We start from the raw sequence: 24,842 nt of genomic DNA on the forward strand, positions 1-24,842 counted from the left end.
CTTCACAACCTCCTCAGGCAAGGAGTTCCACAGGTTGACTCTGTGCTACGTGAAGAACTTCCTTTTATTTGTTTAAACCTGCTGCCCATTAATTTCATTTGTTAGTTCTTGTATTATGGGAACAAGTAAATAACTTTTCCTTATCCACTTTCTCCACATCACTCATGGTTTTATATACCTCTATCATATCCCCTCCTTAGTCTCCTCTTTTCCAAGCTGAAGAGTCCTAGCCTCTTTAATCTTTCCTCATATGGGACCCTCTCCAACCCCCTGATCATTTTAGTTGCCCTTCTCTGAACCTTTTCTAGTGCTAGAATATCTTTTTTGAGGTGAGGAGACCACATCTGTACGCAGTATTCGAGATGTGGGCGTACAATGGATTTATATAAGGGCAATAATATATTCTCTGTCTTATTCTCTATCTCCTTTTTTAATGATTCCTAACATCTTGTTCACTTTTTTGACTGCCACTGCACACTCTGTGGACATCTTCAGAGAACTATCTACGATGACTCCAAGATCTTTTTCCTGACGCGTTGTAGCTAAATTAGCCCCTATAATATTGTATGTATAGACCACGCCTGAGTTCTCTGGTGTCCGACCAATAAGAAAATTGAGCCCGTTGGTATCAATAGGTTATTCAGGTCACACATAAAGGGTGCGTCTACACTGCATGGCAAACCAGGCTTGGAGACTGGGTGTTTCCAAGCCTGCACTTCAGCATCCAAACTACATAGTAAACTTGGGTTACCAGCTGCTGGACCCAGGTCTCAGCCCTGCTAATGGGTCCCACACTGACCTTCCGGCTCGGACCTGTGCTTGGACTGCGTCCACACCACAAAGTGACAGGGCTTGGAGCAGAATCTCAGCTGGACAGGCTCTGACCCAACCCCCAGCACGGTCCTAGGGTCTGAGTCGTGAGTATTTGCTGACCAGAGTCAGCCTGATTTGTGTGTGGACAGAAGGGGGCTTGGACTCAAACCTGAGAGGCTGGACCTGGGAACGAGCCGGGGAAGCCAAGGCAGGGCACGCTTCTGAAGACAGTGTGACTGGCCATGACCACAGCAGCCCAGAGGCTGGGGAGGAGGGTGGGCAGGAAGCCATGGGAGGTGTGGGGAGAGCAACTGCAGTGGAGCTGAGAGGGCCGAAGGGGGAGGAACTTAAGGGGAGGGTTGTTGATGGCTGGGGGGGAGGGGGGCAGGGCTGTGGTGACAGATGAAGCAGTGAGCATGCTCAGCGGTCATGTTGTGGCAGGGTGGGGTGTGGGAGACAGCTGGCTGCTATCGGGGGCTGCTGGAGTAGAGAGCTGCCCCCCCCCCATGTCAGCACCTCCGGCCCTGCCAATAACAGGAGATGCATTTCCCCCATGCCCCTGCAAATCCAACCCCCCACCCATAAAATGCTCCTCAAGCCTGGGACCATCTGTGATCCCCATTGGCCAGGGCCATGGCCATGGCCCTCAGATCCCATCTGACAGACAGCAGCACAACACTGCTCATCACCACCTACCACGTCTGACAGGTCTCCCATCCATGTACTGGTCAGGCCTAAAGCTACTTAGTTTCACGTGGGTGGACAAGACTCGCTAGGTGCGGGGGGGGCCTTAACACCCAGGGTCACATCCTCAGCTGGTGCAAATGGCCATGGTTCCCTCGATACCAGGGCTCTGCTGATTGGAGATCCAGTTGGCGTCAGCCCCGTGTCTGTAGCTGTTTGGCTGTGTGCTCCATCTCCGGGAGGTGCGGGGAGGCACTGCCTGGCTGCCAAGCAGCCCCCTCCCCCTGGGAGCAGCTCGTCTTAGCAGAGTAACGGAGCTGTGATGGAAAGCTGCACACAGCCAATGTACCCCACCCCGGGGGTGTAACCAAAGGCCCAGAGTGTCATCAGGGTAGCTGGGGCTAAAGAGAAACCTGAGGCCAGAGCAGGACGTGAGAAAGCAGGCGGGTCCGACCGAACCATGAATTCTCTCCGAGCAGCCCCTGTACTCCTCTTAAAAGCACCTGCTCTCTTGCTATTCTCTTCCACCTCACTGGGTCAACCGACGGGAAAGCCCCGCGGGGCTCTGGAAATGGGGGAACTACAGGGCATGGGCAAAAAGCCCACAGGGTCGATATGGGTATTGATATTGAGATGGTGATTTTCATCTTCACACACTCACCGATTAATCCTGAGAGCCTGGTGTTCTCCCCATTCCACAGACAGGGAAACTGAGGCAATGGGAAGTTATGTGACCTCAGCAAGATGAGGGAGGGCGTTTCTATCAAGACAGGGAGTTAGCCTGGGACTTGGGAGACCTGGATTCAATTCCTTGCTTTGCCACAGACTTTCTGAGACCGTAGGCACGTCACTTGGGCCCAGATCTTCCAAGGCAGTTAGGCACTTAAATACCATTGGAAAGCCCTGCCTTACCTCACAGGGAGGCTGTGAGCTGTTCAGATACGAATACCTCGTTCTTGCATAGATACTGATGCAGGCCATAGCCCGGCTATTTGGGAATAGAGTGGGGAAAAAAGCAAATGCAATTTTAGGTTGCATTAACAGGCATAACATGCAAGTCACGGGCGGTGATAGTACCGCTCTACTCGGCGCTGGTCAGGCCTCAGCTGGAAAACTGGGTCCAATTTTGGTCCCCAATGTATAGAAAGGATGGAGAGACACTGGAAAGGATCCAGAGACGAACAACAAAAATGATCCAAGGGGTGGAATGTAAACCATATGAGCACAGGCTGAAGGAACTAGGTACATTCACGTTGGAAAAGAGGAGATCAAGGGGGGACATCAACATTTTACATTCACATTATTCCCTTTATCAACCAAACTTGAAATCTCCAAAAAAAGAAACGATATCAACTTAGTTTGACAGGATCCATTTTCCATAAAGCCATGTTGATTGGCATTAATTACATTACCCTCCTTTAATTCTTTATTAATTGAGTCCCGTAACAGCCATTCCATTATCTTGCCCAGAATCGATGTTATAATGACAGCGTACAGTTACCCAGGTCATCTCCTGTTCACCCTGCTTAAATACTGGCAGATCTTTAGCTTTCTTCCAGTCTACTGGAACTGTCCCAGCAGTCCTGGACGTATTGAAATCAACTCTCTGTCCAGAGAGCTCCTCAGCCAGCTCTTTTACAACTCTTGCAAGTTATCTAGAGCTGCTGATTTAACAATCTCTAACTTCAGTAGCTGCTATATAACATCCTCCAAAGATACCAGTGGAATGGAAAGAGAATCACCATATGCTATGACTAAGGCTGTGAGTTTTTCATGGAGGTCACAGATTCCCCCAGCACCCACAACACGCTCAAGGTTTAGTCAGGGGTATAGTACAAGTCGTGGACAGGCCACAGGCCGTGAATTTTTGTTTACGGCCCATGACCTGTCCATGACTTTTACTAAAAATACCCATGACTAAAACGTAGCCTTAGCTATGACAACATCATAATTTCCCCCCCAGATACAGAACAGAAATATTTACTGCCTTTTCTGTATTACTATTGATAATCATCTTATTTCCAGCAAAGAATCCTGTGGCACCTTATAGACTAACAGACGTTTTGCAGCATGAGCTTTCGTGGGTGAATACCCACTTCTTCGGATGCAAGAAGTGGGTATTCACCCACGAAAGCTCATGCTGCAAAACGTCTGTTAGTCTATAAGGTGCCACAGGATTCTTTGCTGCTTTTACAGATCCAGACTAACACGGCTACCCCTCCGATACTTGACATCTTATTTCCATCTATTAATGGTCTGATACCACTGTCAGGATTCCTTTTGTTCCTAATATGTTCTAAACCTCCTTTCTATTGTCCTTTACCATCAATTTCTCCTGGAGTCCCTTTGCTTCCGTGATCCATTTTCAACATTTCTTAGCTTCTTATTTACATTCATTGCCATCAGCTTCACCTTTCTTCCATTTGGTTCCTATATAACTTATCACTGCTTTCACCTCTCCCACAAACCAGGCTGATTTTTAACCAGTATGGTCTCCTTCCTCAGTTGTGGCTTTTGAGATATCTAGCAGAGTTTTCTTAAACAATTCCCAGTGATCTTTCCCAAATTCACTCCTGAGATTGGAGTGCCACTTCCTTTGCCTGAGATCTGGCAGGTGAGCTCTGCAGTCAGTCCCATGGGCTCTCTGGAAGAAGTGGTGTATGTGGTATCCTGGATTCAGAGAGTGACATTGTGCTGCAGCATCTGCACGGCCAAGGCACTTTTCTGGTGCCACCCACCAGAGTGCACAGAGATATAAGCACAGTACTAACGATGCACAGCTGCCTGGCAACTCTAATGAGCAGTCTCCATTGATCCTGAGCCACCCCCGTTGCATCTGGAAGCAGACCCTGCAGAGCAGGATTACCCATGACACGCTGTGAGACCCACTGTCTCACGCCCATGTTGTGACAATAGAACTCACCCGCTAACATGGCCTGTCTTCAGGAGAGACCCTGATGGCTTAAGCCCTGTGGACAGTTTCCTTGGCTGCTGAGTGGAGAGAACCCTATAGCATTGCATGGTGCAAAAGCACCAGGAAAACAATCCCATAACCACCTCGCCCCATAACACAATCATTGCCTCTTCCAGACACGCCTTCCTTGCAACTCTGCCCCAGATGGACCCAGCAGATTTCGGAACAAACTGTGGGCTGGACCCTGTGCAGGGCAGGTGCTGAGTGCCAGGTGCACATGCCTGCAAACACCGGCTGCTGCAGACCTGGCATTGCCTTACCCCCGTGCACCCACTTGGGAAATTAAAACTCCATTTCCAGAGAAATGAGACTCCCCATTGGTCACTCAATCGTCGGCGTGAAAGTCTCCCATTTTTAAAGATAAATCTGTTCCCATGCTGGGTTGCATCATAAATGCATGGGGGGGGGTGTAGTGAAAGTGGGGGATATTACTTAACTGACTGCAGTTGCTCCCCGTGCAACCTGGGCCAGAAGAGCTTGTCTCACCACGCACGGCATTTCACCTACCATGAAGGCCGCTTAAGAGAGGGCCTATCATTTTGTCCTCCCGCTTCTATTGTGGACATTACGGTACCTCCTGGAGGGTGGAGGGGAAGGTGGTCTCCAGCAGGTAGAACTCCGGCACGCACTGGAAGGTGATGGTCAGGACCACGCCCAGGCAGCCGAGATGCAGCCGAGCGGCCTGGAAGATTTCGGCGTTGATGGACTCAGAGCACTCCAGGATCTCCCCCGAAGCCGTCAGCAGCGTGAGCGCCACCACCTGTCGGGGGGAGACAATGACGTGGCGTTCCCAGCCACAGAGGCTGAGCGAGGATCGCCCCGTGGGGAATGGCTGGCAGGGCTATGGAGCCACCCCAGCCTTTGCTATAGCCGCCACGCCTCCCCTCCCCTCGACAGCCGCCAGGCAGCTGGCGTGCTGCCCAAGCATCTCTTTGAGTTCCCTTGCGCTCCCCCCTCCGTCTACACCTATCGGCTGCCTCTTGTCTCATACTGTGATCGGAAGCTCTCTGGGGCAGGGCTATTCCCTCTGATCGGTGCTTGCAAGGTGTCCGGCGCCAATGAAGGGGGGAGGCGGTTCATGCCTGAGGCTCCTGGGCCCAAACCCTCAAATCCCATCACTGCAGTCAGTGGGAGTTGGGAGCCCTTTGAGGAGGGTGACCGTATTTCCCTGTGCTGCATAGGGGGCACCTGGTATTCAAGTGAGTTGAATGGCAATCAAACATGCAGTACAAACGTTCACATTAACATCCGTGTGACTGAGCCCCATTAAAAAGAAATACTGCGGAGTTGGATTCTGTTTATTTACGCTCTTATCATTAGGGCTTTAGGGGTCACACGGGGAGAGGTGACATACACACACTCCCATACACCTCTCTCACGGGGGGGCGGGGGGAGGAGTGACTGACCGACCCTCCCCTCCCCTGCCCTCCCTGCCCAGTGCTCTCTGCCCTCCATGCCTGGCTGGGACCCTGGGATGGACTCGCCTCTCCTGGTACCTGGCACCACGTCTTCCTAAGACAACACATGGGGGCAGGGCCGGCTCTAGGTTTTTTGCCGCCCCAAGCAAAAAAATTTTTGACTGCCCCCCGCCCCAGCCCTGGGCTCCCCCCCGCCCTGGGCTCTCTCCCCCCACCCACCCCCCCTGCCACCCCAGCGCTGAGTGGGGGAGAGGGAAGCTTGGTTGCTGCAGAACCAAGCTTCTGCCTCCTGCCCCGGCAGGGGAGAGCGGTGGGCGGGGGGGCTGAGTGGGGCTGGGGGCCAGGACTGCGGCAGGCGGCTGCGTGCCGCTCAGAATCGGCCGCGTGCCATGTTTGGCGTGCGTGCCGCAGGTTGCCGACCCCTGGTCTAGGCCTTGTGGGTGAATTTCCCCCTGACAGAACATGAAAGGGGCCTTTCTCCAGCAGATAGTGTTGCCAAGTTGATTTTGGACCTGCATTTCCAAATTAAAAGCATAAGCACCACGTCTGTCCTCTCTCCTTCTGCTGTTTATGTCCACACTCTGCCACCTGCCTGCCTGCAGGAAAACGACATCTGATTTCCAAGCCTGCTGGTGCAAAAGCGTCACCGTGTGGCAATATGAGTGAAACCCTTGTGACTGGCTCTGGACGGGGGATTTTTTGTGGGGGATTTGTGGTGTTCAAAAGAAGAGTGGAGGGTACAAAATAGGTGCATGAGGGGGAGATTTACTAGTCACAACAAGGTATCGTGGGCTCAAAGAGGTTTGTACTGTAATACTGAGCTAAAGGAAAATCCCTGAAAGAGACCGGCTGATCATCTAGAAAGCTACAGAACCCAAGATCTATTGCTCCAGGACGTCCGCCCACGTGCCCGGAATATACCTGCTGCTCAAGTTGTCCTCGTCCACTTTATAGAGCCCATAGCTCTTACACAGACAGACTGCAGGTGGACCGGAGCTCACTGGAGCTCACAATGGAGGGAGGTGACCAGTGAGGTCACCCAGGGATCTGTACTGCAACTTGCGCTGTTCAGTGGCCAATGCCAGGTGCTTCAAAGGGAATGAAAAGAACAGGGCAATTTATCAAGTGATCCATCCCCTGTCGTCCAGACCCAGCTTCTGGCAGTCAGAGGTTTAGGGTCACCCTGTTCTGTCCATTCCCCATGGAGCACTGGTACGAGCCACTGTCAGAGACAGGATACTGGGCAAGATGGACCATGCTCTGACCCAGTCCAGCAACTCTTATTTTCTTAGTGGCTTGGCCTTGGGACACAGAGCCTTTCCTTATGCACAACGAACCATTTGAGCCGCTCTGTATCTAACTCTGCAGCTGTGATCTAGCCCTGGAAGCACTGTTTTGTAAGGAGCTCAGAGATACTATAATATTATAGGTCAGTGGTCCCCAACCTCTTCGTCTGGTGGGCGCCAGATGAAGGACCACGGGGGCGGTGGAGCACACGCCGAAATGCCGCCAAATTTCTGTGGCATTTTGTCAGCGGCAAGCGGCGTCATCGAGAGGCGTCCCCGCCGAAATGCCACTGAAATTCGGCAGCATTTCGGCGGGTGCTCCACCGGGGGTCAGGACGCGGGCCCATTTAGCTGCCCCCACGGGCACCGTGTTGGGGACCCCTGTTATAGGTGGTCGAGTAGCATGGCCAGTAATTCAGGTTGCTCAACACTTCCCATTATAAGACCCTGTTTTCAGTTGCTGTGCCAAACTTCATCCCATTGGGTGGAAATTTGACATGCTGCTGCAGGGTGAATTTTTTTGGAAAATTTCAGTCAGAACTGTTCAGCCATTTTCAAGACTGAGACTAGGGAAAATAACTTGCTTTGCCCAGGTTAAAACATTCTAGTGAGCTTTTCTTTGAAAAGCTCTAGCACCCCCATGCTTAGGAGCGGGGACTTGAAATTTGGCAGTCAGATAATTATGGCAGTTAGGGCCATATAAGCACTGAAATAAATATCTCCCAGGCTCAAATTCCTGGTACCCTGGGCACGGGTGAACCTCAGCCAACCTACCCCCAGCAGGCGGGAGCCCGGTCCTGTGGTTGCACTAATTCACCGGGTAGGCTTGCCTTGCCGCTCACTGCATTGTAACAGGCGGATTTACTGTTGCTTGCTACGATGTGCCTTTCAGGTACTTTATGGAATTTTTGACAGGCGCTTGTGAATTCTCGGGGACGTCTGTTCTCGAGAGGCAGCAGCTGCTTGGCTGTATATCGAGCCCCCAGCCACCCTGCACCCCATTCATTCCACTCCACTATTACTGCACTTATTTGTCATTTCTTAATGCCCCGATTCTGTATGAATTTCTCAGACATGAAGAAAGCCGGGCAAGTCTGCTCTGGAGCTAACTCTGCAGCTAGGATCTAACGGTGGCAGCGTTGCTCTGAGATATTAATGATGTCGTAGTCAGGGACCTGAGCCTGGGTGCCTCCCAAGCAGAGGGGCTCTTGCTGCTTTCAGTGAAGTCCCACAGAGGGTTTGCAGGACTGGGTCTCAGATCAGCAGTGCCTGATCCTTAGCATAGCGTTTCCTGGGGATGCCATGTGGGTCGCTCAGCACAGATCAGCAGGGATAGTGTAATGTAGTCAGCAGTCCCTTCCATGGCTACCGAGTCCAGGCCAGGACTGAAAGAGACCCTGTTTTCTGACACCAGGCAACACAGGGTGCGGACGCTAAAGAACCACAGAGAACCACAGGGTCAGTCTGTGTCCAGCAGCAGCCCCAGTAGAGCATTCCCTTTATCTTCAGTAAAACTGAGTCCTGTCACTTTTCTACCACGAGAGGGGGCGCTCTGGGGAGCCAGGGGAAAGGAGAAAGAGGAACAGTAAAAGAGATGAAAGAAACAGCTATTTTCACTCCTTTGACTCTTCCTGGTTCCAGCAGCATCAGTTCATTCCTCCAGCTGCTCTAGACGTCAGTGATGGAAAAGATCCGCTAGGGCCTGGAGTTCATTCCCTGCTAATGGAGGGTGGTTCCCTGCGGCTGACTGGCCTGGGCTTTATCCAGTTCAGCTAGGATAAGCCGCAGGCAGCTGGCAAGCCCTGCTGCGCTAGATGGTACCGTAAGGGGTATGGTCTGTTCTGGGCCTTCTGCACCCATAAGAGAGAAAAGATCAGTGACAGTGCCTTTGCCTGGCGCATTTCATGAGTTGGATCCTCATGGCTGACGTCAGGCTATAGAGGCTCTGTGAACATGCTGTGTGTGATGGGTGATGCAGGATGGGACTGGCCTGAGGATGGCAAACGTGGGGCATCTGCAGCCAGGCTAATGGTCTAAGAGCAGCACATTGTGCTGGCTGGAAGCAGATCAGAGTTAAAACACAGGTCCCCTGTGATAGGCCAGGACATGGTATCCAGGGGGCCATGTGCTCAGTCCCAGGTCTGCATGTCAGCTGTTCTCAACACTCCAGGGAGAGCCAAGGTCAGAGAGCCGGTCACCACCACACAGGGCCCAAGACAGGTGGGCAGAGAGTGAGGGGAATCCTGTCCAGACTAGCCTGCCATTAAGATCCAGATCCAGACAGGTGACGATACTGGCGAGAGGCACGTAACGCGCCCATCGTACGCTCTGGCGGCTCTTCCAGCAGAAAGCAATTCCCCCTCTCAGCGTGCTCCCTGCAGCCCCATGGGGGCCAGGGACTAACTGGGGTGGGGGGGGCAGCGTGGTCTAGTGGTCGGAGCGCAGGAGTGGGAACCAGCCTTCCAGCACTTCTTGTGTGGCCAGGGGCACCTCACTTCGCCTGGCTGGGTCTGATTTCCCCTCCTGTAGATTAGGGTTAATGACTACGACGACTCTCCTCTCTCTGAGGGGCGTGAGGAGCAGTCAGTAACTGAGAGGTGTTTGTGATTAACCCCTCCCACTTCTCCCTGTTGAGGAACTGAAAGCAGCAGCAGGGCTGGCGGGCAGGACGGGTGGGGGCTGTGATATTCCAGCCATGGGGAGGAAGGGATCCGCTCACTTTACAACGGGGAAAATCCGCCATCTTCCGGGCACCATGAGCAGAGACCCCCTTTGCGGGCAGCGCCCCGGCAGCTCAGCCTCAGGGACTTTCCTCCCTCGGAGGCTGGGGCCTGGGCAGAAGAACTGGCCACCGAGCAGTGAATTCTGAGCTGGTTTATAGTGGGGGATAAACAGATCCCTGTGTCTGACTTGAAACGGGTCAGGCAAACCGTTCCCGGCCTAGTTACGGGTTCAAGGCCCTGCCCTGCCGGATTCAGCGCCGGCACTCGACTCGGGGTCTGTCACAACCCAGCTGAGCACGTCCTACCCCCCAGGGGTCTCCCTCTATTTCCACAGGGCTCGTTTTCATTCCACCGGGTCCAGGCCTTACCTGGGTGGGCAGGATGCCGTGTTTGATGCCCGTGTTGTGTGTCCCCGTTCCAATAACCCCAGCGGCCGCCACTTCCGAAACGGCCCCTAAGCTGCACGCAGACAAAGAAACGGCATCGGGCGGTTAGTTGTGGTTCTCGTTCCCGGACGTGTCTCTCAAGATGATATTAATTAATGTGACACCCAGAACAAGGGTGGTTAATTGCCAGCTGCCCCAGATCAGGAGGTGCCAAGTCAATGTACCGCACCCGCTGCTTCGCATCAAACCGTGCTGAGATCACAGGCTGGTGGGCAGGGGATCCAGACACGGGCCTGATGCTCTGATTCAAGACAGTCCCTTTGATGCTCTCCCAGGGCCTTGGGCTGATCTCCGGGAACGCCACCTGTCCCCCAAATCCACGGCACGGACCCAGTGCCAGGCAAGTGGGGCTTGTGCACGGGGCAGGTCAAGCCCTGACTGCTTCTGGGCACTGCGGGGGCATGTTCACATGACACCAGCTGAAATGGAACCGGTGCCCCTGAGCCACCTTCCCTGCCAGCATCCGAGATCCCCTGCTACAGGGGTAACCTGCAGGGCAGCTCCACTAACGGGGAGCTGCCTCCCTGGCTGAGCCCAGCTGGAACGCAGCGGGCTGGGACAGCGCAGGGGGTAACAGCCCCACAGCCCCAGCACACTGACTGCCTGGCCTGCTGGCTGTTACCGGGCATGACACAGGAAATCCAGGTGATGGGGAGGCCTTAACCTGGGATGTAATTCTGAGCGAGGAAAGCGGTTGGAACTGGTTTGCAATGGATCACTTGCATTTATTTTCCCACCCTCTATGAGGAAAAACTGGGTGAAAATTCAGCCATAGCACAAATCTCTAATGCTGGAGGTAGGACCTCGACAGGTCACCTAGTCCTGTCCCCTGCTCTCAGACAAGACTAAGCGATAACTAGACTGTTCCTGGCATGCCTCAGGAACGACAGCATTACAGAGCGTACGGTCTTTGGGACAGGGACTGTCACTCACGACGCCTCTCTACAGCGCCTCTACAACGGTGCCCTGATCTCGCTTGGGCCTGTACAAGAGTACAAATAAACAATAAACTCGTGACTCTTTTGCTCTTCCAGGCCCAAGCGAGTACAGGCTGTGAATACGTCAGTACACAATGGGGACAGAAACAGGCACCCCAGACGTGCGCCCTACCACAATGCACGGTGACCACGCAAAACGGATCATTTACTTCTGCAATTACCCACTTTGCTCACACCCCAAGGCATGTCTTTTTGAATCCCTGTCCACAGCCCAGCTAGCGGCCTGTTCAGTCAGTCCCCAGGAGCCCAGAATTAGTCCAGCATAAACTCCAATTGACTGAGCAAGCAAGCAATTCAGTTACCCAGTGATTAAAGAGTACGCTCTCCCCTCGTGTCAGTGAAATTCACACATCAGGCATGACCACATGGCCTCCCCATTTTAAAAATCTAAGTGTTTTTCTAGCAGTGACTGTTTTTAAAAGGCTTTGAGGAGGGATTCACTAAACTTTACTTCAAGTCCATAACTTCTGGTTGAGCTATAGGTCATCTTTTAGAAACAGACTTCCGCTCTTGAGTTAAAGACTTCCGCTATAGACCCCGCCCCTCACTCTTAAAAGCTTGCACCTGATTTCTAGTCTGAATTTGTCTGGCTTCAGCTTCCAGCCTTCGGCTCATGTTAGGCCTTCATCTCCTAGACTGAAGAGCCATCTATCGGGAATCTCTTCCCCGTGTCCTGCACTCCCAGCAGGGAAATCTATTGCCTGTTTGGAGCCAAGGAAGAGAAATCATTTGTCTGGGGCATGCTGTTGAACCATACAGTGTGTAAGTAAAGTCTTGTCTATACAGGGAAGTTTACTGGTATAATTACCTTGTGGACTCTCTTATTCCGGAATAAGAACCTTTTTCCAGTTTAGCTTATCCCGGGAAATTTCCCTGTGTAGACAAGCTCTAGACCCTGGCTTGGGGCAATGAAGGAGTCCAAGGATCAGAGAAGCATTAAGGTTGTCCTGAATAACACTGACACAGCAAACAGCTCACTTACTTGGGCAGGGCCAGCCCGTACTTGCTCAGCTCGATGTTCAGATCAGACAGGAGGATTCCCGCTTCCACCATCACTTGCCTCTTCTCCTCGTCCACCTGCAAGAGATAAACTCTGAGGACTTGTATTGTGGGCCCTAGAGAGGAGCCCCCCACTGCTTGCCACCACCCCTGGGCACAGTTCGCACTGAGAATTAACCCCCTGGCCGGGTGGCTGCATAGAACTGGAAGGCGAAAGCCAAAGCAAGGGGGTTGGTTGGGTTTTGGTTGGTGAGGTGATACATAGCGTTCCACGCCTGGGCTGCGAGTCAGAACCTGGCCCCGCTGGGCAGCGATTGCAAAATGGCTCCTTGGTGGCCTATGAGCGGGTGGGTCTCATTCCAGGTCCTAGACCACAAGTGTCCCCAGCACAAATCCCACCAGCACAGCTGGTCCCAGTTCCTTGACAGTCTCAAATGTGCCGCAGAGTGTGGACCCACCTTCCCGTGTCTACAGAGAGGTCCTTGCTGTTGAAGCACACTGTGTCTGGGGAGGGCTGGGTGTGTGGGGGGAGGGGCAGCTTGCTCTAACGCTCTGCCAGCTCCGTGAACGGAGGGGACTCTGGTCTTGGAACCGCTTCACAGGACAAGAACCCACATGAACTTTGGACAAAGACTGGAGCCAAACTCTCGAGATGACCAGAAGTTGAGATAAGATGTCTTGTCTCCCCCTGTTGTTCTATTCTCGGGTGCCCCTGCATTTCTGCTTCCAGCCAGATGCCCCAGGAGAAAAAGCAGCTCTCTTGATATTTCCAGAAATAGGAATTCGAGACCTTATATATCACCCTCACCTCCCGAAGCAGGTCTCTGGAGCACCTCCAGAGGACAATGCCTGGAGGGAAGTCTCCTCATGTCCTTCACTTTATCTCCCAACAAGATAAGCTCTTGGACAAGGTCACAAATGGGCCAAGAGCCACGCGGGACACCGTCCCTTCCTGAAGATGCTGCTGGTAGAAGGTGAACGTGGGCAACATGCCTACGCGGCAGTCACCGGTGTGACTATGTAGTGCGTCCAGGCTCCTCGCAGAGCACCTCCACCGGGATGACTGTAGTTTGACCCAGCCTCTGAGCTACACATCCTGAAGCTTCCCTAGTAAAACACCCCAGGGGATGAATCCAGGGGATTTAGCATGGACCAATAAGCAAAGCGGAGATGGTGCAGAGAGCTGTGTTGCCGGAACCGATGCTATTCCAGCCCAGATCTTCCCCCCTTGGCTCTGCCAATGCACCTCAGCACTGACCGGCAGCCTCCCTGCAGCTCCAGTCCTTTCCCTTGCTCCAGCCCTGCTCAGAATCGGACCACTTTGCAGTGAAGAGAAAAATCCACCCGCCTGGGACGAGCCTGACTCACCCAGACCATTCCAGCTTGTGCTCTACAGGACTCAACGCCTCTGCCCCCACCCGGTGCACTGACCCCCTGGTGCCCCCTGACCCCATGCTCTGCTTGGGGACACTGTCTATTCTGGATCGTGCCCGTGCCCTGTAAGCCCTGCTGTCACTGCTCAGCCAGGCTAACAGAGATGTTTCTACCCTTGTTGTTCCACAGCCCATTCATTAACATTGCAAGCTATTTATTTCAGTCCCTAAGAGCAAAAGCCATCAGGGAACAGGCCTTGCCTTTAATTAAAAGCTGCTGCTGATTATCAGTAATGACTGAGCTCTGGTGATTTATTAGCTTAGAATGAGCAGTGTTCCCTGTGGGTCCACCCGCCCCCAGCTATCCCAATCTGTCAGTGCCAGGCCCCAGACAGCTACAACCTGCCCCCTGCCCTGCCACAGAGGAGAGCTGGAGGGAAGGGGGGCAGAAATCAATGTGCAGCGGCAGTCAAAAAAGCAAACAGAATGTTGGGAATCATTAAGAAAGGGATAGAAAATATCATGTTGCCTCTGTATAAATCCAGGGTACAACCACATCTTGAATATTATGTGCAGATGTGGTCGCCCCATCTCAAAAAAGATCTATTAGACTTGGACAAGGTACGGAAAAGGGCAACAAAATGTCGAGGTGTATGGAACAGCTTCCGTCTGAGGAGCGATGAATAAGACTGGGACTTGTCAGCTTGGAAAAGAGATGACAGGGGAGGGGGGGATAGGATAGAGGTCTATAAAATCATGACAGGTGTGGAGAAAGGGAATAAGGAAGTGTTATTTACTCCTTCTCATAACACAAGAACTAGGGGTCACCTAATGAAATGAATAGGCAGCAGGGTTAAAACAAAGAAAAGGCAGTATTTCTTCACACAATGCACAGTCAACCTGTGGAACTCCTTGCCAGAGGATGTTGGGAAGGCCAGGACTATAACAGTGTTTAAAAAAGAGCTAGATAAATTCATGGAGGATAGGACTATCTATGGCTATTAGCCAGGATGGGCAGAGATGGTGTCTCTAGCCTCTGTTGGCCAGAAGCTGGGATTGGGCAATAAGGGATGGGTCACTTGATGATTCCCTGTTCTGTTCATTCCCTCTGGGGCAGCTGGCATTGGCCACTGTCGGAAGACCGGATATTGGGCTAGATGGACCTTTGGTCGGACCCAGTGGGGCCATTTTGATGTTGATTATAAAGTGTGTGTGAGAGCAAAGCACAGATTAAAGCAACACTACTTTATTATTATATACAGCTGGTCACAATGTGATGAATTTAGGGTTTAAAATGAGCCATAATTTTGAGGTGACTTTTGCTAATTTCCTCCTCCACCCCTGGTTTTTTGACCAGGTGGAGAGTTGCCTGAAAGTTCTTTATTTTGGGACATTTCAAAATTTGAGGTTTTCCCCCCAAAAAATTCCAAATGGGATAAAATGTTAAAAAAAAAAATTGTGTGATTCCCCCCCCTTCCCCTTTTTTGTATCAGCTCTCACTGTTATTGCTACGTCTACGACACACAATAATTACTGATTTGCATTAACAGGACTGTTACACCAATGTGTCCCCAAACCATAACACCTTGGGGAGATCCCGCAGTCTGGCAGAACAGGGACCTACAGTACCTTGAGGACCTTGTTCATCTTCCCCATTTGAACCATGAAGTCATCTGTGCAGGCGATGTCCGAAGGGGAATGTCCACCACCGACCACCTTCACCCTTTTACTCCGCTGCCTGGCCAGATCCAAAATCTGCAAAGACATCACACTGTGAATGCTGGCTGCTTTTCAAAGGCACTCTGAGCCCGGAGCACATGGAGAACCAGCTGTGCAGAGGACTCGAACCCAGGACACTTGTGTACAAGAGTAGCAGTGAGACCATTTGAGCTGGATGAGATTAGAACACAGCAAACGCTTGTGGTAACAGTGCTGTCCTCTCTAGGCCTCCAGCCACTAGAGGGAGCAAAGCTTTACCACAGCACAGGTGAATAAAGAGGACAACGTTGCTAACGCATGTGCACCCAGTAAAATAAAATCTAGCCACTTATCCTCAAAGGGGCAGTAGCTGGTGTATTTACACTGACCATCCCCAGGGGGCGAAATCCTCCACATGCAGATGGCAGCCTGAGGTTCAGGCACCCCTTAAATGGACTAAAGTGGTGCCTAGACCTCGTGTTGCGTCCCCCAGAATTTCACCTTGAGTCTAAAAAGGCCGTTTTGCTTTGGAATGCGGATTCTCCTCCCCCTCCTCCTGCTTCTTTTAGTTCAAGATGTGGCTCTGATCAGGGAGAGGGACGGTTCTAAGAACCTGCAGGCGGATTCTCCATCACTGACAATGTTTAAATCAAGACTGGGTGTTCGTCTTAAAGCTCTGCTCCAGGAATTATTCTGGGGCAGGTCTCTGGCCTGTGCTATACGGGAGGCCAGACTAGATGATCGCTGCGATCCCTTCTGGCCTTGGGATCTCTGAGAGGAGCCCATGCTCTGTACTTTGGAGGCTTCGGTGGTTGTTCTGCATTCCTGATGAGGGCTGGGTTGATACTCAGAAGGAAGGGAGATATCTCAGCCCTGAACCTTCCACCTACCCATTCTGCCTTGGCTTTTTATTCCAACAGACTGTTGGACTGAAACCTCCTTCTTACCTCTTTGATCTCCTCCACCGATGTTGGCTGGAAGTACAGTTCTGGAGAGGAGCCGTAGGTCCTAGCCCAGTTCTGGAACTTGAACCCTCCCTGCCCATGAACCTAGGACAAAAACAAATCAAACCTGACAAAGGGAATGATTTTTTTCCCACACAACATGTGATTAAACTGTGGAACTCCCTGCCACAGGAAGCTATTGAGGTAAACAACTGAACAACATTGCAAAAGGATCTGAATATTTATATGGACATCAGGCATATCCAGAGTGTTCATAATTAATGACAACGGAATCCTGGAAGGGATATTAAGTATTGGACCTCACGCTTCAGGGCTTATGCCAGTCTCTAACTATGAGAGACCAGGAGGTGACCTAGCTGGGGGCAGATTATCCCATACACACCTACTGTGGGGTTTCTTACTCCTTCCTCTGAAGCCTCTGCTGCTGGCCACTGTCAGAGAGAGGACACGGGGCTAGGTGGACCTTGGGTCTGATGCAGCCTGGCTGTTCCTATGTTCCCTTGACAGCACCATGGTCAAAACCAGAGGAGAGGGGACAATGGGATCAGGATAACCAGATACCCAGCCTGCCTCTGCAGGTCAGATCCGGAGCGGCGAACGGCCCCTAGTAATCACCAGCTGAGGGCTGTGCAGCGGCCAGGCCATGTGCAGGTCACGGCTGGCCTGCACCTAACGCCTAGAGCCCAGCGCTGACGACGGGGACTAGCACTGGGCTTTGGACAGGAGAGTGAACCAACGTCTCCTCGCCGAGTCAGCCACTCCAGGGGGTGGAGATCACTCAGCTACCTCTGCTGAACAGCTTCCAGGGGAATAATGAACTTCAGGGGCTGTCAATCCAGAGCCTCTCGCCAGCCCTGTGTCCTAACAGGGTCAACACACCAGCAGCAGCAGCACGATGGGGTCCTGTCTAGCACGGCTGTGGGAGCAGGGAAAACTCCAGAGACATGCTGGCAAACGCTCCCTGTGCTCAGCCCCCACCCTGCTGCCCTCCTGCCTCTGACACCCCCACTGCCCCCCACTCCCCAGGCTCAGCACCCCCCCTGCTCCCCTCCTACCCCAAACCCTCCCCCACTCCCTACGCAGAGTATCCACCCCACTCCCCTCCTATCCCTGACAGCCTGACTGCTGCCAGATCCCCATGCAGAGCCCCCACCCTGCTCCCCTCCTACCCGACACCCCCACTGCCTCCCGCTCTCCATGCAGAGCCCCCACCCTGCTCCCCTCCTACCCGACACCCCCACTGCCCCCCGCTCTCCATGCAGAGCCCCCACCCGGCTCCCCTCCTACCCGACACCCCACTGCCCCCGCTCTCCATGCAGAGCCCCCACCCTGCTCTCTTCCTACCCGACACCCCACTGCTCCGCTCTCCATGCAGAGCCCCACCCTGCTCCCCTCCTACCCGACACCCCCACTGCCCCGCCTCCATGCAGAACCCCACCCTGCTCCCTCCTACCACTGACACCCCCACTGCCCCCGCTCTCCATGCAGAGCCCCACCCTGCTCCTCCTACCCGACACCCCACTGCCCCCACTCCCAGGCTCAGCACCCCCTGCTCCCCTCCTACCCCAAACCCTCCCCCATTCCCTACGCAGAGTATCCACCCCACTCCCCTCCTATCCCTGACACCCTGACTGCCCCCTGCTCCGCTCCTATCCCTGACACCCTGACAGATGCCACATCCCCATGCAGAGCCCCCACCCAGCGCCCCGCCGACCCCACACCCCCACTGCCCCCGCTCCATGCAGAGCCCCACCCTGCTCCTCCTACCCGGCACCCCACGGCCCCCGCTCTCCATGCAGAGCCCCCACCCTGCTCCTCCTGCCTCTGACACCCCACTGCCCCCACTCCCCAGGCAGGCCCCACCCTGCTCCCCTCCAACCCCACACCCCACTGCCCCACTCTCCACGCAGAGCCCCTGACAAACTCCTCCTATCCCTGACACCCTGGACCCCCTGCTCCTCCTATCCCTGACACCCCACTGCCCCCCACTCCCCAGGCTCAGCACCCCCTGCTCCCCTCCTACCCCAAACCCCCATTCCCTCATGCAGAGCCCCCACTCCCCTGCTCCTCTCCTATCCCTGTAACCCGGACTTCTGCCAGATCCCCATGCAGAGCCCCCACCCTGCTCCCCTCCTACCCGACACCCCCACTGCCTCCCGCTCTCCATGCAGAGCCCCCACCCTGCTCCCTCCTACCCGACACCCCCACTGCCCCCCGCTCTCCATGCAGAGCCCCCACCCTGCTCCTCCTACCCGACACCCCACTGCTCCCGCTCCATGCAGAGCCCCACCCTGCTCCCCTCCTACCCGACACCCCCACTGCCCCCGCCTCCATGCAGAGCCCCACCCTGCTCCCCTCCTACCCCACACCCCACTGCCCCTCTCCATGCAGAGCCCCACCCTGCTCCTCCTACCCGACACCCCACTGCCCCCACCTCCCCAGGCTCAGCACCCCACGGCTCCTTCTTACTCCAAACACTGCCCCTCCCTACACAGAGTTCCCACCCCACTCCTCCTATCCTGGACACACTGACTGCCCCCATGATCCCCATACTCAGCACCCACCCCGCTCCTCCCATCCCTGACACCCCAACTGCCCCCTGCTCCCCATGCAGAGCCCCACCCTGCTCCCTCTTACCCCAACTGCCCCCCACTCCCCAAGCAGAGCCCCCATTCAGCTCCCCATAGAACCCAGACACCCCCACTGCCCCCCGCTCCCCAGGCTCAGCACCCACCCTGCACCCCTCCCGTCCCTGACACCCCGACTGCTCCCTGTGCGAAGCCCCCAGCTAACACCCTGACTTGCCCTGTTCTGCCCCTGGTTTGCAGGGTGCAGGTGGAGGGGTGACAGTCTGACGTGGCATGTGTCACCCACAGAAGGAAATGGGCTTTGAGGGGAGCACAGGCAAGGTGCCAGAATGCCCCGCCACCCCCCGTTTATAGCGAGCAGCTGCTGCCATTGCAGAGGAGTAGAGCTGGTTGAAAGTTTTTCCAGGGAACAGTTTTCCATAGAAAGATGCTGACCTGAAGCAACTGAAATGTTCCCGGGAACGTGTCAATTCCTTAAAGCTTTCACTGGAGGCCAGTCTGCAGCCCGCCGGCCAGCCCACCCACCGGCCAGCCAGAGCTGGCGGGTGGGGCTGGCAGGAAAGCAGGCAGGCCTGCTGCCTGGCTCCCTGGCATGTCCGCTGGCTGGCTGCCCAGCAGGCAGCACCGAATGGATCGGTCCATTTGGCTGGAAATTCTGCCAGGTCGATGTTCATTCTAATGCAAAATGGAACAAAAATGTCGACCCAGCGGAATTGACTGGGCAATGGAAATTCCCTTCTCCGGCCAGCTCTAGTGATGGCGCTGGGACTGAGAGAGAAAGGGGAGGAGAGGCGCGGATGGAAGGTGCTGTCCCTGCTGTTACTGAAACACCCTCTGCTGTCTCCCACCAGGACAGCGGGGATGTGTGCACTGGAGCTGGGGTGTAGGTAACGGCCGGTGTAGACGTACCTGCACTAGCTGGATCAGAGCTAAGGACAGCGTGGGAGGGGGTAGCTGCCCAAGTCCGTGCCTAGGGGCTCGGACGGGATCCTACTCGGGCCCCGTGCGTGGAGCTGGCTCCTCGGGCTTTGGAGAATGGTCACTTTCACCCCCGAAACGCGTTACAAAGTGGGCACCAACACAAAGACGCAGGAAGCTCCTGGGTGCCCAGAAGGCTCCTTTCCTATCAGTGGGGCTGACCACAGCTCGCTCAACACAGCAACGCCTGATCCCCCCGGCTCCCCCTGGCAATCCCTGGCCTGCCAGAAGCTGCCTTTGTAAACGGTTCTCTAACTGCAGCTGCAAACCCCTGTATGGCCACCCAGCTCCCTGGGGTGCATCCACACTGTCTCTAAACCCGGGGCTGCCGATCCAGGCTTGTGGACTCGGCGTTTCCGCGCCTGCACTCGAGTGTCCACGCTGCATTGTGAGCCTGTGTTAGTGCGTCTCCCAGCTGTGTTAGCGCGTCCCTCTGCGCTACGCCGACCTTCTGACTTGGGCCTGCGTCCACACTGCACGACGACAGGGCATGGACCCGAGTCACAGCAGGGCTCAGCTCTGACCCATGCCCCAGCCAGGACCTAGGAGCCAGGTCCTGGGTGCTCGCTGACCCAGGTCAGCCTGATGCGTGTGTGGACGGAAAGGGGCTTGGGCTCAAAGCTGAGCAGCGCCTGGGCGTAGCCTGGGAGGCTGGGCCATGCAGAGTCCTTAACGCCAGCGAGGTTGCTGCTCCTGCTGGGGAAATGGGCCCTCCACAGGGAAATCCCTCTGCAAATGGGCCCCATGAAAAGCCGGTGTGGCCCCGTCCAGCCGGATCTGTAACTGCAACTCTTGGATTTGCAAGGCATGGTCATCTCCCCCGCCCCCCTCCTATACATCCCCACCGCATATAACCCTCCCTCTGAGAACCTGCTACTGCCTCAACACCAGCTCGAGACCCTCCGACCCCAGTTGCCAAGCTACAAAGTCCTCACCATCCCAGCATTACAAGGGAGGAAAGCCAGGGTCTGTCTTCACTGCAGGTGGACGGAGCCTCCCAGCCCAGGCAGACAGACTCTTGCTAGCAATCACCGTGCGGAGTCCCAGCGATTGTTTGTGCACTGGCTTGTGGCTGTGGAGCCGGGCTGGGCGGCTCGCTCCCAGCTGCAGCGTAGACACCCCTTTGGACTAGAACCCCAAGGCTGCTTACTCACTTGTCTCTTTCAGCTCCGCTCCTCAGATCCTCTCTTGAGCCCTGCCCCCCGACTCTGCCCCCAGTCTCAGCACTGTTTGTGCAAGAGCAGCCCTGCTGCATGGTCTCCCCATCTGCTGCACTCCTGACACACTCTCACGCCCCCTTTGCTATTGCATGGGGAGTTTAGCTTTGTGTTTGCACTCTGCAGACCCAGTTTGTCTTTGAGAGGCTGTACAAATAAGGCCCCTTGTCATTGCATTGTCTGGGGCTCCCAGCAAGCAGCCAGGACCTATCTCCTATCTCAGACACCTGCCCTGGAGACAGATTCCTTGGGTGGGGGTGGGGGGATTCCTCCAGGGCCAGGGGCTTGGGGAGTGGCCAGCAGCAGTTCCCCCCTCCTTTCTCAGCACTAAATCCCAGCCCCCAACAGCTTCTGAATTACAGCTGCTGGGCCAGACCAAGTCAGTTCTGGGGGGACATTTTGCAAAGGTTTTCACTGGTTTTAAAATTCCCCATGGCTTTTTTTTTTCCTTTGAAAAACCTAAACGAAAAACTGAACCAAAAACTCGGTGTCTGGTTAAACAAGAATGTTCCATTTTCAAAACACGCGCTTGTTACAACTAATCAGTCATCACCAAATAATGCTGCGGCTCAGAGGGGGAGCCCTGTTAGTCTGTATCCACAAAAACAACAAGGAGTCCAGTGGCACCTTAAAGACCAACAGATTTATTCGGGCACAGGCTTTCGTGGGTAGGCTTTTCATGGGGTTTTCTTATCCACAAAAGCTTATGCCCAAAATAATTCTGCTTTCCCGAGCCCCAGTCCTGACCACTGGGTACCAAAAGCAAAGTGGTTTGGGGTGTGGCGCCTGTTTGTTTCATCCACAAGTTGGGTGTTGGTCAAAGAGGCATTTTTTGTCCAACCCTCCACCCTCAAAGTTACAATTTAAAAACTCCCCCACGTGTGTTCTGCACCCCCAGCCACCCCTGGATTATCCCTGCGCTGCAGAGCCGCAACCAGGGGTTTCACCCTCACCCCTGCTCCCGGAGAGGCCAGAAGCAGTTTCCTCCAGAGGCAGATCCTTACCATCACGCTGGTTTCGCTGGGGTCCGGTCTCTGCCCAAAGCAGGGCCCCTGGGCTGTGGCTCCAGGCAAAGGGGGTCTGCGGTGCAGGAGCTGTGCCCAGATGGGGCAGTGGAAGAGGAGCAGGAGCAGGGTGTGGGGAGACCGTTCTCCTGACCTGCAAGGGCAGTGGAGAGCAGCTGCTGAGTCAGCCTGGCTGGGTGCAGAACCGGTTTGGGGAAGTGTCTGGCCAGCAAAGCACCTCCCTCCTCCAGGCTAAGAAGGGCTAATGAGTAACCGCACTCGCCTTGTCTCTGCAACCTGCCCCCTACCCTCCTCTGAGCAAGCCAGGCCCCAGGAGGAACCATGGCAGAGCTGATCTCTCTGACCCGACCCGGGGCCCTGTGGACCAGCACACGTGGGGCCTGCACAGCTGGCCTGCATGTTAGGTCCAGGTCTGGCAGGAAGCGGATTGGCACCGGGCTCACGCCTCCTGCTGCCTCCAGGAGCAACCTAGAAAAGATACAGGGCACGAACAGCTTGGGCCCAGCTCTCTGCCTGGCTCAGGGCTGGTTTTAAGCCGGCTGGTCTGTGCCCCGTCTGTTACAGACACAAAGCCGGGCGTGGTTTTGTCCAGCACTGGACAGGGGCCACCCTTTCGAAGGGCACGCCGTGTTCAGGGAACGTGGGAGTGGCCACCCTCCCCCCGTAGCGGCTTTGGCAGAAGGACCATCCAACGGTTCAAGTATGAGGCTGGAGCTCCGCCACAGGCACTCTGCATGACCCTGGGCACGTCACTTAGAGCGTGTCTACACAGCAGCCGGGGGGTGTCACTCCCACACACACCCGCTAACTCTGCTTGAGTGAGCGCCTACAAATAGCGGCATGGCCGCGGCAGCACGGGGTAGCTGCTGGAGTACAATCCCACCCCGCCCCCGGACAGCCAGGGTGCCATTTTTAGGTGCTAGCTCAGGCAAGGCTGACAAGTGCAGCACTAGGAATCACACCTCCCAGCTTCTGTGTAGACGTACCCACCACATCCAATTTTTAACGGGATGCAGGTGGGAGCCTGTTCGGGTTTCAAAAGTGCCTAGGCCCCAGATCCTCCATGGTAATTAGGTGTGTAACCAGGTCAGTTGCTTACTGTCTCCACAGCGCCTCCTTGTGGCCAGGGGTGCTTGTTTGCTTGCTCCCAGTTCACCAAGTGATCCAGATCATGCTGTACCAGTGACCTGTCCTTTCGCTGGTTACCTCTCCCCCAGTTTTTGTGTTGTGTGCAAACTTTTATCAGTGATGATTTTGTTTTCTTCCACTGATAAAAAGGTTAACTAGCATAAGGCCAAGAACTGACCCCACTAGAAACAATCCTGCTTATTTTGATACCCAAATCCTGCTATTCCTGCCACCGCAGTGCCCCACCCTTGTTTTCTCCTTCACAGAGCTCCGCAAAAAAACTCCACACAGTCCATGGGGAAATTTGGGGCCCAAATTATTCAGTCCTCAGGTACACGCTGGCCCTCCAGTTCAGTGTCTCTCTCCCTTTAGTTGGGGGTTCCCAGCCCTCTTGGCCAGAGCTGGGTCCCAGTTCAGTGTCTCTGCAGGAGTCAGTCTTTGCTGCATCTTCACGCCAGATACAGCATCTCAGGCATCTGTTCCTGAGCATCCCCCCAGGTTACTATCCGGCCTGCCCCCCAGCTACTTCTCCCCATCACCTGCCCCATGGCAGCTCCCTGCTGCCTTGTGCATAGAGATAGGAACTCGCTTCCTGCTCTCCGCTGGGGCTCATCAGGTCCTCAGGGCTGGCTTGGCCCCAGGCTCTCCAGCCCATGGGCAACCACCCTGTTACAAAGTGCCTAACTCCCACTGTAACCAATGGGAGTTAGGCACCTAACTACATTTGAGGATCTGGGTGTCTAACTCCCATTGACTGGAAAATTCCACAAGAAATCTGCATCTTTAGGTGCGTAAACACCTTAACAAAGCTGGCCCTGGCCCTGGGGTGAACCAGGTGTAGTGAGAATAAATCCAACCGGAGGAGGATAACAACCATCCCTAGCTCCCAGGAGACCTGCACTAATCATAGTGACTGATACCCCAGCGCATGGTCAGTGCTGGAAGAGGGAGAAAAAGAAATGCCCCCAATTGTCCCATGCTACACACTGAGAAAAGCTGGGCTGTGGTGCTGTGGGACCCCCTTCACCCAGACCCGGGGCTGTCAGAGCTGGTCCCAGCAAACAGAGGAGGTTGTAGCATTCCAGGCCTGGGATTTCCATCTCGTCTAAAAGTGCTGGCTCTCAGGAGCGTTCTCTGGGGGCAGACGGCTGCTGTGGGGCAGTGATAAGGGAACCCCCCCCCCAACACACACACGCAGCTCATTAAAGAAAAAGCTATAACTATTCATCACGTTCCCCAGGACAATGAGCGCTGACCACAGGGGGATGATAAATCTGGGCCAGGCGATCTCTAGGAAGTGTGTGTGGGCCTCTGATAAATGACTGATCTATAGCAAAATAAATGGCAGGTGGTGAAAGGGGACTGGCTGTTAGCAGCTCTATTATTAACTTCATAATTAGCTCCAGCCGCTCGCAGGCTGGCTGCAGAGGTGCCCGGCTGGTACCCTGTGAGAAGAGCTGGCCTGTCACAGGCAAGGCTGGGGAGCGCGTGCCAGGCATCCTTTAGGTGGAGTTATGAAACAGTGGGTC

General features: G+C 54.6%; 1 protein-coding gene across 3 annotated transcripts in view; it reads right to left on the reverse strand.

Moving 5' to 3' along the window:
• Positions 1-23,234, reverse strand: part of LOC120401859 (L-gulonolactone oxidase) — a 32,112-nt gene extending 8,878 nt beyond the window's left edge. For 2 of the 3 annotated variants that reach the window (XM_039532083.1, XM_039532081.1), the window contains exons 1-6: positions 23,172-23,234; positions 16,360-16,461; positions 15,344-15,469; positions 12,325-12,419; positions 10,267-10,357; positions 5,046-5,231 (exon numbers count right to left, since the gene is read on the reverse strand). In XM_039532083.1, the coding sequence (XP_039388017.1) occupies positions 5,046-5,231; positions 10,267-10,357; positions 12,325-12,419; positions 15,344-15,469; positions 16,360-16,461; positions 23,172-23,180 (609 nt within the window). In that variant the 5' untranslated portion in view covers positions 23,181-23,234. Of the gene's footprint in view, positions 1-5,045; positions 5,232-10,266; positions 10,358-12,324; positions 12,420-15,343; positions 15,470-16,359; positions 16,462-22,164; positions 22,345-23,171 lie in introns of those variants that run through there. The other variant, XM_039532082.1, reaches the window with a different exon arrangement.
• Between the last annotated feature and the right edge of the window lie 1,608 nt (positions 23,235-24,842).

The sequence above is a fragment of the Mauremys reevesii genome, linkage group 3, assembly GCF_016161935.1.
Source record: "Mauremys reevesii isolate NIE-2019 linkage group 3, ASM1616193v1, whole genome shotgun sequence".
NCBI lineage: Eukaryota > Metazoa > Chordata > Testudines > Geoemydidae > Mauremys > Mauremys reevesii.